Source organism: Physella acuta, unplaced genomic scaffold (genome assembly GCF_028476545.2).
Source record: "Physella acuta isolate Inbredline_101_S28 unplaced genomic scaffold, ASM2847654v3 ptg001150l, whole genome shotgun sequence".
NCBI lineage: Eukaryota > Metazoa > Mollusca > Gastropoda > Physidae > Physella > Physella acuta.
Genome location: NW_026732667.1, coordinates 2,458 through 17,467, shown reverse-complemented (window position 1 = coordinate 17,467; position 15,010 = coordinate 2,458). Strand labels below are relative to the sequence as shown.

General features: G+C 41.1%; 1 protein-coding gene across 1 annotated transcript in view; it reads right to left on the bottom strand.

Annotated features, from left to right (window-relative positions):
• Positions 1-7,108, bottom strand: part of LOC131956450 (serine-rich adhesin for platelets) — a 72,974-nt gene extending 65,866 nt beyond the window's left edge. Inside the window, exons 1-2 of the mRNA XM_059320892.1 lie at positions 7,014-7,108; positions 641-4,592 (exon numbers count right to left, since the gene is read on the bottom strand). Of these exons, the coding sequence (XP_059176875.1) occupies positions 641-4,592; positions 7,014-7,108 (4,047 nt within the window). The remainder of the gene's footprint in view (positions 1-640; positions 4,593-7,013) is intronic.
• Positions 7,109-15,010: the final 7,902 nt, after the last annotated feature.

The window sequence follows — 15,010 nt, the reverse complement described above, 5'->3', positions numbered from 1 at the left end:
ACGTTAACACTACTCTTCAGGAAAAAAATGTTCACGCAATAAAAATGTATCTGGTAACAATTTCAAAAAAATTATTTCGTGGATTTTATAAGAAGCCAATGTCTCACAAACATTCACATGGACGATTTTTCTCAAAAGGGTAACTAGTGTGTAAAGCGAGATAACTGGTATTAAAACGAAGCTGAAAGTTTGCTTTTCATTATTACTTCCCTTAAGTGTCTGAATCAGAAAATCACAAACGGTTTTGTTCGGTTTATATTATTGGAGTATTAAAAAACATGATTTTTCAATTTAAAATGTTAACTGTGTTGACTATTTAATTAAATAAAAATTAACTACGCTAAATAGTGAACATTTTAATGCCTGGGGGACGTGTACATATAGCACAAAACGGGGTTGGGGTAGGTTTTTTGGGGGTAGGGGATGGTATAGTTTTTAAAACTTTTATTATATATAAAAACAAAACCCGCACACGTACAAACTAGAGAGGAAATTCTCTAAAATATGTAAAAGAAAGACGAAACTTAAAAATAAACCATCGAAAGTAAACACAGACTAAAAGAAAGACTAACCCGTTTCGCAACTAAAAAAAATGTTACCCATAAGAAAGCTACTGTTAATATTGTTAAACTAAACTTACAATATCCATGGATTCAGCGATCGAATCCCTGCGCGTCGACTGGGTGAACATGCTGATGTCCTCATAGTGGTTCTCGGAGGCGAAAGAGCTCCTGTTCGACCGGCTGTACCGGTCATGATCAGGGCTGTATCTCAGAGAGCCGGAGGACCGGAGCCGACTCCACTCGGTCTCGCGACGTAGCCGGTTGTCGGACTTGCCCATGTCCATGTAATCCGCGGAACCCCGGGAGGAGGATGAGTTTGACCGCCGGATGCTGTCCACACGCTGGGCGCTCTTGGCCAGGTTTTCGTTGGCCTTGGAGATGATGTCCGCGACGGACTCGGATGAATTTGTGCTCTCGATCGACTCGTACATGGACGAGTCTGTGGAGAAATCACGCGCATGCACGTGCTCGTGGGTCTTACGTTGGTAGAAGGACAAGAGTGCCTGCTGCTGGCGCCGCTTCAGATCCGACTCGCTCTGGCTCAGGTCTTCAGAGTGGGTCCGCGCATGCGCAGGCTGGTTGTTTTTGTAGTTGATGAAAGCCGGCGAGGGGCCTGGGAATGACCGGATTTTGGCGTGGTCAGGGTTCTGGAACCGTCCGCTGTCCGTGTCGTAGCTGGACAGTTTGAAGCTGGCGTTTGTTTTGATGACGGGGATCTGCTCCGACGTCGTCCTCTTTAGGTTGCTCATCTTAGAGACGTCCGCTTGCTTCTTCAGCCACGCCTCGTTCTGCCAGGGGTACTTCTTCTTCTCGTCAACTTTCTCCGAGGGCGTCCGTACTCCCGAGTTGAGTTTCTCAGAACCGGAAACTACCGTGGAAGAATGATCCTCGCCGAGGTTCGGGTTGTCAGACTCTTCCTGGATCAGGCCAAGACCTAAGGAGTCAGAGAATTTACTGACGCGAGACATCGGGACGTACGTGTTTCCGTCGGGTTGCGACGCGGAGTCACTGGCTTTGGCTGGTAGTTTGTTCTGGGATATGAGACGCTCCGTCTCGTCATAGATGCCGTACGCTTTCCGCATCGACGGCTTCCGGTTGAACTCGTAATCCGGGAGGTCATCTTCGGCCGTCACGAACACAGAGTCCGAGTCCAAACGCTTCCTTTGAACATCATCTGCTGGTTTTGGCTGACCGGATGTAGAGGTCGATGAACTCGGCAGCTGACCACCAGGCCCAATCGGAGATTCGGAAGTGCTAGTTATAGAACCGCTATTGGTGGACCTGGAGTCTGACGAGCCACTTTTAGAATGGGAAGAGAAGACGGCAGCGTCCGCAGATTTTCTCACGGGAAAGTTGTAGGGTTTTGTGCTGGTGCTAGGCGACAGCTGGCTCCCAACAAGGGGGTTATAGCTGGTTGAAGAAGGGGCACTTAACTCTCTGTGGTGACCCAACCCGGACACTGAGGACGACACCCTCGGGTCATGCTGCTGGAACCTGGCTTTCTGACTAGTAAAAATGGGGTCAAGGCTGCGTCTCGTTCTGGATTCATTGTTCTTAAAGCTCGAGTTGGGCTCTGAAAACGCCGTAGAATCTGCAATGCTGGAAACGGAACCGAAGTCGTCTCGCCCGAACAGGCCGCTGGCCACGTCGTGGTGGATGACCACACTGCTGTAGGACTCGGCCTCGCGCATGCCCGGCTGCTGGATGTTGGCGGCGGGGTCCGGTCTTGGTGACGCTTCCTGCGACGACGCGGAAGACATCCGTTTCTCCGGCATCATGCCGAGACGGTTGCCGTAGAACTCCTCGGAGAGTTTACGGAGAATCGACGCGGAGTTGTCGCCAAGACTGGAGAACCCGTTTTTGTTACTGGCACTGGCCGTTCCGGTATCCAGACTCTCATCCGTGGCGTATTTGGCCTGGATGTCTTGAATGCCGGAGAAAGGCGTTGATTTGGAAACAAACGGATATTTGAAAACGTCCTCAGTCTTTCCCCCATCTTTAGGAAATTTCCTATCAAACTCGGAGTCAGGGGGTTGGAAATCTCGAGACATTCTAGCCTGGATTGATTTTTCCTCGAACATTTTAGAATTGTCGTCGGCACTTTTTGGTGAAGTTTGCGTTCCGAACTCCCCCACCTGTGTCTCAGCGTTTCTCAGCTTGGAGGCAAGAGAAGACGGGTTGGACATCTTGATGGCGTAAGGCATCATCTCGGTCTGGGTGCTAGTGTTGTAGTAAGGCGTTGATTTGACGATGTACGGTCTATTTTTATCACTGGGCTGTTGCTTGTCTCGAGAAACATTCAAGCCGGGAGAGCCGGCACTTTCTGCCGGTCTTTCACTGTGTGCAACAGAGTCATTCTTGAAAGGGTAGGACGACCTGAGGTTTGAATAGCCCGGACTTTGGTTGTTGGGAGCGGAGTTTGGCGTGGGCTGTTTGGGTTCTCGGAAATCCTGATAGTTCCTCTCCTGCCAAGATGGCGGCGACTGTTTGTACGGATCCTGCCAGGACTTTGGCCGCAGAGCGTCCGAGTGAAACCGGTTGTCCCTCTGGCTGGATGACTGAAAGTTTTTATCCATCGGGCTGGCATCCAGCGGGCTGGTTCCAGAATCCACTCGGGTATTTTGTCCGTACGGAAGATTCTCATTTTTAATGTTCAGGTTCGACGGGCGGACGTTTTGCATGGAGCTGGAGAGGAACTGGCTAGATCCTACTGGTCGTGGACCTGGTTCCCTCTGAGAGCCCTGTTCCCCGATGTTCCCTAACATGGACGATAACTCTTGTTTGTCTATGCCTTTGGTTTCTCTTTCCGGAGGGGAGGGGGCATTGTACTCCTTATCCCCGAAGTTGTGTCCGTCTGGATCCATTTTGGGAGGCGGGTATCCCGGTACGGAGTTTTTGTAGAACTCCTCAAACTTGTCTTCGTTGTTGTCGTACTTTCGCCTGATAACACGGCCGAGGTTATCGTAAACAAACTCGGACTTGAGCCCAGGGTCGCTGGTGTTCCTGCCCTTCCCGTCGTCCCCCTTTCTCTCAGCCACGGGGCTGTTCTTCTCCTGCAAGGGCCGGAGCCCGGGGGTGTAAGCCAGCCTTTGCTTCTGAGGAAACTCCTTACTTGTGTTGGTGTTGTCCGTCATGGACTGAGCTCGCGTGTTGATTGGCTGCGTCTGCTCGGAAGCGCCGTTGGGTTTTGTGACCGGCCAGGAGGGATACTTCTCGTGGTTTTGATTGACTTTAATGTACTTAAGGCTGGCCGGGTCGCGGGTGGGTAGACCCGCGCCCCCTAGCGGGTTGTAAGGCTTGGTTTCCGGGGACTGAGGGTTACTGTCCCTGCCGGTCACCTCGTCGATGTCGTCGATCTCGGATATCTTCTCGCTCCTTAACGGTGCCGAGACCAGGGTGTTGACGTTCTCGTAGTCGGGCTGGTAGCGCTGGAGGCTGTGGGAGGGCAGCGAGTGCCGGAGTTTTTTATCCGGGGAGTAAATATCCGGGCTGTACATATCCGGGTTGTACATATCCGGGTTGTACGGCCTCCCCGAGTTAGATGTGTACATCCCCTGCTTGACGTTGTAGTCAGACGAGGACCGGGTCATGCTAGAGGGCGCCACGAGTCGCTGGTCGAGGTCCAGGTGACGGGACTCGCCGCCCAGGTCGTCCAGCAGGTTGGGGCTGGACTTTGTGGAGACTATGTGAGTCGGTGCCCTCGGCGAGACGTGCTCATCCTCCTCGTGCACGTCCGGCTTGGCGAGGTTGGGCGAGGATTTGGTCGTGACGAGCAGCTGGCGTTGCTGCTGGTGGTGGCCGCTGGGCGAGCTGGACAGATACTGACCATCCGAGCGGCGTCTGTTCATGCCGGAGAAGTTGTCTTTGGGCGGCTGGCCATGGGTGGATGGCCAGTAGTTGTCATGGTAACGCTCGTGGGGCCGCGAGGGCTGTCGCGGGTCAAAGGGCGACCAGGGGGGCTCCGAGGGTGGGGGGTGGCCACGTGATGAGCCGCTTTTATCTGTCGGGGCGTTGTTTATCTTGCCGATACTGGAAATAGATTAAAAAAAAAGTTAAATTATACAGCAGTAACATAACATTGAACAAAGGCAATCGTTATAGTATGGTATTAAGAGGCAGTGCTTAAAGGGCGGGGAAGAGAGAATAAATAAAGTAGATGTGTGTATATCTATATGTATGTATGTATGTAGATGTATATGTGTGTGGGGATGGGGATAGATTGAATTATGTAAACGTAGAAACACTGATATTGCCAGCTTTGTAAAGACACATTTAACTAAATCTGTAAAATTTTAACTTATTTTTTTTTAAAAATCCAATTAACGGATCCTTAATTAAAACCACTTCAGTGCATGCTTGACTTGTGTACGGTGCAGGCGTTTACTTAAACAAACTTCACCCACCTACTAGAACTAGCTTCAAACTACAGCCTAGTAATTCTATATTTACTGTAGGGTTCGTGGGATTGCCCTAATTTACCAAGGGAGAAAACCTAGCCTACAACTCAGGGGAAGTAATCAGCGCGACACTATTTCATCAGTGACAAAAATAACTCTTGGCCCCTGGATATACTAGCTCAAAGTTTTACAGAAATAAATATTAATGTGTCTGAGGCATGGGGAATGACATGCATGTGTGTGTGTGGTGTGTGTGTGTGTGCGTGTGTGTGTATACGAACGGGAATATCTGCTGGTGTGTTGTTTTTGTCGCGGTGAGTTGGTAATGATGGAGTGGACCAACACGACGCCCGCGGCAAACCTCTATTTCTCACCCCTCGTTATATACAGTCACCATACTTTTTTTTCTTATACTTCATCCCTATAAAAACCATCCCTTTAAAACCATCCTACCGAACTTAAACACATTTTTAAAATAAATATAACCTCTGGATAATTTTTTACATATTTTACATGTTTTTAACAATAAAGTTGGCATTTATTTTTAAAACATACAAAACCCTCGTTTTTCACAAGGTTGCAGAGTCATAATCAAGAACAATAAAATGTTTTGAAATGTTATCATTAGAGTTGGGATTAAGGATATAATTAGTGTTGCGTTTATTGTTAGGTTATGACATCGATTGGCCGTTAGGTCACTTTTCGGGTTAAGGTTATGATTACGCCTGATTTTTAAAATATATCTATTTAACACACTTGTGGGAGATATATGAAATACACAAGAACACTACAATAGTGGCAGAATTAAGTAAAGTGGTGAACATTACAAACATTATATGAGCGGTAGAGCACATATTCCCACCCAATCCATACAATCCATCAACAGCACATATTTCCACCACATCCACCATAAGTATTAACCCCCCGCTAACCACAAGTATTGAGATCCAACGCATTTTGTCTAATTTTAATTATAAAAAAATATCATCAATTTAACCCCCCCCCCCCCTCCCCACTAGGTAACACGATAAATCTAAGTCTACTCACGAAAACCGATAAAAAACAAATTAGGGTTTTGGAGTGAGGGGGAGGGGCGTTTGGTATTTGCAAAAATCTGCTAACACTTCAGCGTAAATCAAACTCAACTCTTGGCACTTTTCACATGTTTTTCACACTTCTCAAGTTGGACCTTGGATTCCCCAGATAAAGCTAAAAATAACTTTCAGATAAAAATATCCGCAAACTTTCAGCACCTTAGAACAAGCTGTACCGTTAGCTGTTCATTATTTATTAAGATAGTGAGACAAGGTTTTCTTTTCCCGCAAGATTATTTGTTCTTGACGAAGATACACGCGAATCTATTAGACGTGTTGAAAGCGTGGTGATTAAAGAAAAATTAACTGAAGGAGGGGCGGCCAACGTTAGACGGGTGTGATAATAGAAAGAGCATTTTGGTTTTAGATTTGAGCAGTGTTCAGGTGTTATGGTGTCTATGGTGTGTTTAGGTGTCTATAACTTTTTCAGGTGTCAATATTGTGTTCAAGTGTCTATAATGTGTTATGATATCAATAATGTGTTCAGGTGTCTTTAATGTGTTCAGGTGTGTGTGTAGGTGTCAATAATGTATTCAGGAGTGTATAATGTGTTCATGTATCGCCACTTTAAAATCCTCATTAAAACAGTTTCATCCTAAAATATTCGTCCAAATTAGTAGCCTACATACAGACATACATATGTAACTAGACGACCGTAAAAAGCATTATACATATTTAGTAGCTGCGTGTTATAGCATCGGAACAGCAACATTAAAACATACAGACTGTACAGTACTAGTGAACTACCTGCTGAGACCAAGGTAACGATGGGATCTAAGGCTCCAGACTGGCGCCGATTCGCCTCTAACTTTGTCTGGATAGGGGATATGATAACGCTAAGTATAATACGACCGTTTCTGTCATAACCCTTGGTCAAAGCCACCCCCACCCCCACCTATATTGAGCCGGAATATAAATTTGTGAAAGTAGAAATGACAACCACGATAACTAGCCCTAACCCTTGTCTGTTCTGTGTCACCGGCCTCAGGGATGTCAAAGATGTGTAAAGGTGAAGGTCGTCGGGTGAAATAAAGTTTAGATAATCTTTGCTCATCGTGATTAGGGTCTGTAGAGGTAGTACTAGTCCTGGTATTGAGCGTGATTTAAATCTGCCAGTTCCATTTCCTAGAATCACACCTCAATTCCTGATGTCATTCAGTTCCTCAAACGGTTATAAGGAAGTTCTCGATCAGGATGTTTTATCTGTAGTCAGTCTAACGCGAATATGGCTGATACTTTATATGTGGACTTACTTTATGTGTGGGCTTACTTTATATGTGTGGGTCTACTTTATATGTGGGTCTATTTTATATCTGGGTCTATTTTATACGTGTGGGTCTATTTTATACGTGTGGATCTACTTGATATGTGGGTCTACTTGATATGTGGGTCTACTTGATATCTGGGTCTACTTTATATGTGGTTCTACTTTATATATGGGTCTCCTTGACACGAGTGTCTATTAACAACACCATGAAAATAGTTTAAAAATAAAAGTTGTAATAAAAAAAAGAAGAAATAAAAACCTTAATTCAATAATAACCTTGACCTTGATCCGGTGAACGTAAAACAACCAGTCATTTAATTATTGAATTAATTAACGGAATTAGAGGGGAAACTTAAAACCACTGGTTGACTACCCAACATTTTTAAAGTAGTTGCGTGTTATCAACTCACAATGGCTAGAAATGTAATCCAGACACAATGACGACTGTAAAAAATGTAATCCACAGAGAATGACATCTGATAAAATGTAATCCAGAGAGAATGAGATCAGACAATACAATGTTATCCAGACAGAATGACATCTGGCAAATGTAATCCAGGAAGAATGACAATTTGACAATTTTGACAATAAAATGTTATCCTAGTCAAGCTGTTATCGTTAAATTCCCCCCCTCGCCTAGCAGACGACAGAAAACGACAGCAGACGACAGCAGACCTACACTGTCTCTCCCTGTGTCTCTATCTACGACAACAGACCGACTAGCCCCTTATCTCTGCCTGATAAGGACATTTGAAAGAAAACGAAAAGACACTTCATAACAGCTTGATTATGGCAACATTTCCTTTATATGTCAGCCCTGCATTTCCGTGTAAACACCGGCACTGATTTTGTTTACTAAGAAATTTATCGCATAGTTGTTGGAATTAGGCCTTGTACCTGCGTGAGAGACATCAGCAATGTAATGTAATCAGAGAAGAACAGGTAACCTTTAGCTTCACAAGGTGGGGACGGGGGGGGGGGGGGGGGGGGGGGGGGGGGGTTAAAAAGTAGGGGAAAAGGGTGACATCAAACTGACAACTGCAAAAAATTTGTCGGAGAAAGAGGGTTAACACCCTCGGTTACCGTACCGGGTGACACCAGAAAAAATGTGTCGCCACGACCGGTAACTAGTGGAAGTTCCAGATCATGTTCGTTATTTTGTTATTTAAATGTTAACAACATTGTTGGTTTAACGCACAACTGCACACAATTTGACTTAGGGTCAGGATTATGGTTCGGAATTAAAATTACATTTGTTTGGTTAAATAATTAGTCAAAGCAACACTACACGTAATGGATTCATGGGATTTTTATGATGGTAAGATAAAACAGTCGGCCAAAGAGATGTATAGACATGTTAATTAATTTTATTAGTACAACGCATAGCAGTGTCAAGGTCATGATGTCCACAGTATCAAGGTCAAGATATTCACGGCATCAAGGTCAAGATATTCACGGCATCAAGGTCATGATACACACAGTATCAAGGTCACATCTAAAGAAAACTTGCTGTGGACTTGTATGTATCTGGGCTTCGTTATTTATAAGCCTTAAGGTGGGCGTTGTGATGTTTTGACACAGACACACCAAACACAGACACACCCACATTCCGACAAGCCAACATACAGACACACCAACACACATACAAAATTATATTCAGACACCAACAAACATAAACACAAGCATACAGACACGACACACCAGCACACATCTATATGACACATGTGACACCATTTTCAAACCTTATTTAACAACAGGAAAAAAAAATTAATCCAAACTTCAAGCTTGATCAGAACCCTGCTCCGATTTATGACACGTATAAATCATAAAAACCACTCTACAATCGGGGAGGGGGGGGGGGGGGAATGAAACAATCTTTGACGGCCTGCAGCAGACTTGAAAATAAATTTCCCGTATCAGGACTGTGTACAAAATAAGATTGTGGAAACACGGCTTTAAAGTTTCATGTTTTGTGTGTGTTAGCCAGGTGCTGTGTACAAAATGTGTACAAAATAAGATTGTGGAAACACGGTTTTAAAGTTTCATGTTTTGTGTGTGTTAGCCAGGTGCTGTGTACAAAATGTGTACAAAATAAGATTGTGGAAACACGGCTTTAAAGTTTCATGTTTTGTGTGTGTTAGTCAGGTGCCAGTTGCCGTGTTCCATCTAAGCTGCCGCGTAAACCATTGGTAAAATAACTCATCATTACCGTGTTCACGTCGTCTCAATTCACACACACATTATTTTTAAAAAAATTCTCTTCTCTGATGTATTATCACGTATAATAGAAATAAAAATAAAAATAAATGTGTCATTATATTATGTACCACCATAACGTCATTTTAAAGACAGGTTTTTAAAGATTTTTAATCAACGTTTCACTTCTTTCATTGGTATGGGATCGAGGAGCTGTGGGGTTTATTCAGTGATTCATGTGACCCCATTGAGGGATCTGGCGAAACAGAAGATACCCATTACTGATGTGCATATTTATTTATTGTTTTAGATTTAAAAGAATTACGAGATGACATCAATAGACTTTTTAAAAAAAATTAGTCGTATTTGCTACAAACTGCATTTTACATGAAGGTGTAAAATGTATTAAATAAACCGGGAGTGATCTCCCCTAAACTTTCTCGAATATTCTTATATAAAACAACAGGGGATGGGAACTCGGGCTATAGACATGATTTTTAATCCATTTTAAATACTTAAAGTTTTAAAAATAGAATAAAATCTCGTAGACAAAAGAATTGCACACAAATTGAACGCCAAATAAAAAAGTGCATAATAGTGCGCAATATTATTAGTACTTTAAAAATTTATATTAGTTTTTTGAGAAATCGGAAGTAGCGTAAATTACTACTTCCGGTCAATGGAAATTACTCAAAATTTAACACCAGGTAGAGAATTAGATCTTTTACTTACAAGTGAAATTTCATTTATCTATCTGAAATAGTACTCAAGTTATAGGCTTTTGAAAAATTCAAAGTAGAAAAAGTTCCACTCCCGGTTATCGGAAATCGCTCAAAAGTTGATACGGATCTACGATTTTGATAAAATACTTATATATGAAATTTCATCAACCTAGCTATAACGGTACTCAAGTTATCGTGTTTACACACGGACAGACAGACACACACACACACAGACATACGGACAGAATTGCAAAGCCCAGTTTTTCAGACTGGATTACGCATAAAACCTCTTAATTTTGATAAATCTGGATTGATAATTTTTGCCCGATTAAAATAAGTCCTCTATATTCGGATGTGATGAAGGACTGAGGTGTAATACGGTGAAAATTGTCAAAATTTCAAGTGATTTTTGTGCACGAATACAATACTTTCTCTATACTTCGTATATACGAGAAGGTAAAAAAATCAATCGTGAAGTACTTAAGAATAAAATGTCTCAGAACTTGATGCATATTCTCCCAAATGTGAACGCACTATAAAAGTTATGAGATGCATATCTCTATGTGATCAAAGTTAAGTGTTTGAGATATGTGGAACAGGCAATAATTATTCTGTAATGTGGAACAGGCAATACTTATTCTGTAATGTGGAGCAGGCAATAATTATTCTGTAATGTGGAACAGGCAATAATCATACTGTAAGGTAATGCAATATCTGACACTTGTCTGAACATTATAACCTGATAAATTCGATGCCCCCTTACTTTAATACCAAAATCTGGATCCGTTTACGGCGGTAGTACATAAATCCTAAAGTATTGCCATTGAGGACAACAAGGAAAATGGCGCTAATTATCTCCCATGAATACATAGAATAGACATCAAGGGTAACAAATCTCAATTTACTTCAAGACTCGACAAAACAAAACGAAAAGAAAATGGTAAAAAAATATAAAATGTTGATTTTTTTTCCAGACGGTAGCCCACACATTTCAGAAAAGTATGAAAGCGTTTAGCTTATATTTTTATCAACTTACAATTTAACATTTTAATATATTCAAGAAAAGAAACACACATAGACTTATTTTGTTTTGATTTCTAGAATTTATGCAGTAATTTTTAGCGAACGATTCTCCCCAAATGCGGTTTACTTTTCCTTTCGTAGAATTAATTAGCAAAAAAAAAAAAAAAAAAAAAACATTAGAATTAATAAGCGGTACAAAAACAAATTAACAAGAGTAATTATATTTTACTCGACTTGTTTTTCTTTAATCTCTAAAATGAGCCTCTAACTTGTCATAATTTCTTCACAACAGCTAATTAATTTAAAAAGCAAACCTATTTTAAAGCCCTGCTCTACCATGCTATAAACAGCCAGACGACGTTTTTAAGTCATCCAGTCAACAGAACCTCATAAGTCATCCAGTCAACTGAAACTTATAAGTCACTCGAACCCTTCTCTACTACAAACCGTGAGGTCAAACAAAAAAAATATCAAAATTTATGTCATTCAAATTTTATAGACTGCTGGACTTAAGAGACTTGTATAAATCAAAGCTCCCCGCGACAGCAGACGATATGCAAATACCTTTAGCAGGCGGGTGGTATCTGATAAGGTAACAATTTATTACACCAGACCACCTTCAAACAAAGGGAGATAACTTTTTAAAAAGTAAACCAACAAGGGGTGACTATCTCCCTTTAATAGAAAAAAAAATTGCCAATGACATGGGTTCATAGAGTTGATTAACACAAGACATTAATTAAACTTAAGATTTGATCAAATTTTTTTTAATTGCGTGACAACAGCCATCACCAACAACTGAATAGCGTGTGACAGCACGTGTAGTCTACAATACGAGCTCGTCTCAAATATGAAATCGATATTTAATCAATACTACCTAATCAATAGTTGAACTGCACACACGGCAAAAAACACTTGAATATAATCTATGGTTTACAAGAAAAATAAAACAGACAAGACCATGCTAATAGTAGATAAACATTTTTAAAATTATTTTAGAACATTTATTTCAGATTTTGAAATAAATGAAAACGAATATTTAAAATGTTATAATTTTAAAACAAATAAAGACTTGCTGATGTATTAGAAGAAGTGGTCATCTCTAATTTTCAGCCAACTCTCATCCATCATACCCCTCCAGTTTTACTACATGTCAGACACCCTCCCCTACCCTAAAATTTGAATTACGTCATTAACGGACCTTCCTCAAAGGAGGCTGGTAAAAAAAAATACCCAACCAGTGGACTCAATGATCAGATGGGTAAAAAATTTGGTGTACACTTCTACAAGTTCAACAGGTTTCAACTCAATGATCAGATGAGTAAAAAATTTGGTGTACACTTCTACAAGTTCAACAGGTTTCAACTCAATGATCAGATGAGTAAAAAATTTGGTGTACACTTCTACAAGTTCAACAGGTTTCAACTCAACATGGTAGTTAACCAACTACAGACTGTTGATTCATCATATCAACCTCTCTGCCTGTTGATTAAATAACGCGTTTTGTTAAAACCATTCAACAGCTTATTTTTTAAGGACGTGATTTAATGTCAAAAGACTAGTTGACTACAATACTAGATACAAGATAGGTACAATTTATTGATGAAATGTTGGGTACATGAAAAACATCGGCGACATACACTGGGTATACGATAAGAAGAAAATGTGTGTATTGATGCATAGACGACATATAGGCCTACGGGGTACACGTTTCGAAGAGAAAATGTGTTTATCGATGAAATGGTGGGTACACCAAAAGAAAATGTGTTTATTGATGAAATGTTGGGTCCACCAAGAGAAAATGTGTTTATTGATGAAATGTTGGGTACACCAAAAGAAAATGTGTTTATTGATGAAATGTTGGGTACACCAAAAGAAAATGTGTTTATTGATGAAATGTTGGGTACACCAAGAGAAAATGTGTTTATTGATGAAATGTTGGGTACACCAAAAGAAAATGTGTTTATTGATGAAATGTTGGGTCCACCAAGAGAAAATGTGTTTATTGATGAAATGTTGGGTACACCAAAAGAAAATGTGTTTATTGATGAAATGTTGGGTCCACCAAGAGAAAATGTGTTTATTGATGAAATGTTGGGTACACCAAAGAAAATGTGTTTATTGATGAAATGTTGGGTACACCAAGAGAAAATGTGTTTATTGATGAAATGTTGGGTACATCAAAAGAAAATGTGTTTATTGATGAGACATAGAGGTTGAGATAAGTACTATGGGAAGTCTCTGGAGTTAAAAATAGGTCAAGGTTGATAGTGTTAAGACAAACCAAACAATCTGTTATCAAACTACAGAAAAATGTGACGTGGATGTTTTCCTGACAAGTACCGGGTCTGTGGTCTAAACTTTTCCAACAGCAAAGTTTAGGCTTAGTCGTGGGGGGTGGTTATATATACACGTGTGGTAGCTGTGGTGTTTTGACATTCCCACGTGTGGTGGTTGTGGTGATTAGATGTACCAACGTGTGGTGGTTGTGGTGGTTAGTTGTACCCACATGTGGTGGTTGTGGTGGTTAGGTGTCCCCACGTGTGGTGGTTGTGGGGGTTATATGTACCCATGGTGTAGTGGTTGTGGTGGTTAGTTGTACCCACGTGTGGTGGTTGTGGTGGTTTTGGGTACCCACATGTGGTGTTTGTTGTGGTAGTTACAAGTACCGGTGTATGGTGGTTGTGGTGATTATATGTACCCAAGGTGTGGTGGTTGTGGTGGTTAGACGTATAAAAGCATAAAATACTTTTATTTATTACAGAGACGGGCGACTTAAAATGATATGATCTTATTCACACCATAACTCATAGATAGATGAAAAGTCTTGTGTACAGGTACTATAATGCGTGTTTGAAAGTGTAGGCTAAAAATAACATTGGACACACAATTTCGTAACTCGGTTAATAAAGCTCAAGGTTAATTATGTGCAAGCACGCAGCGGTGGCCAGATTTAATTAAGGCATCAGCTGACTGGCAGACTAATGAAATCAAAACACTGACATACAGTCAAAGATGGCTGTTAATTTTTTTTTATAAATCGTCTTCTAGCCTGATATTGTGTCTAACGGGAATTGTGAAAGCTTTAACATAGCTCACAAATATCTTATTACATACTTACATCAGGTTGATATGCTAAAGTCTAGCTCGATAAATTAACGTGAAGATATTACAGCGAGATGGGAAAGAAACAGAAATAAAACCACATGGATCTTTCACAATCTAACGTACTTTATAAACGTTCATAACGTCTTGGCTAGAACACATCGTTTGAAAAGGGAAAAAAAAAAAGAATGAAGCGTTGCTCACTTGGGTGTCTTCATGAGATTTCTCCAGGAAAGGTGTGAGAATAAAGTCCCCACGCCGACAAAGTCAAATGCAAAGTCAAAATATCTACACCAATAAATTCAAAGTCAAAATATCCCCACCGATAAATTCAAAGTCAAAACGTCTATACCGATAAACTCAAAGTCAAAACGTCTATACCGATTAATTAAAATGAAAATGTCTATACCGATAAATTCAAAGTCAAAATGCCTATACCGATACATTCAAAGTCAAAATGGCTATACCGATAAATTAATGAAAGTAAGACACATACCAACGTCGTTAACTTAGAAGTTCTCACAGAAAAACAACGTTTCACATTAGATTTCACTTAAATTACACAATTGCCAAAGCGTTGATTGTATCCCAATGAAATTAATCCTAACACCAGCCCAGATAGAAGACCGAGTAAAAAAATATT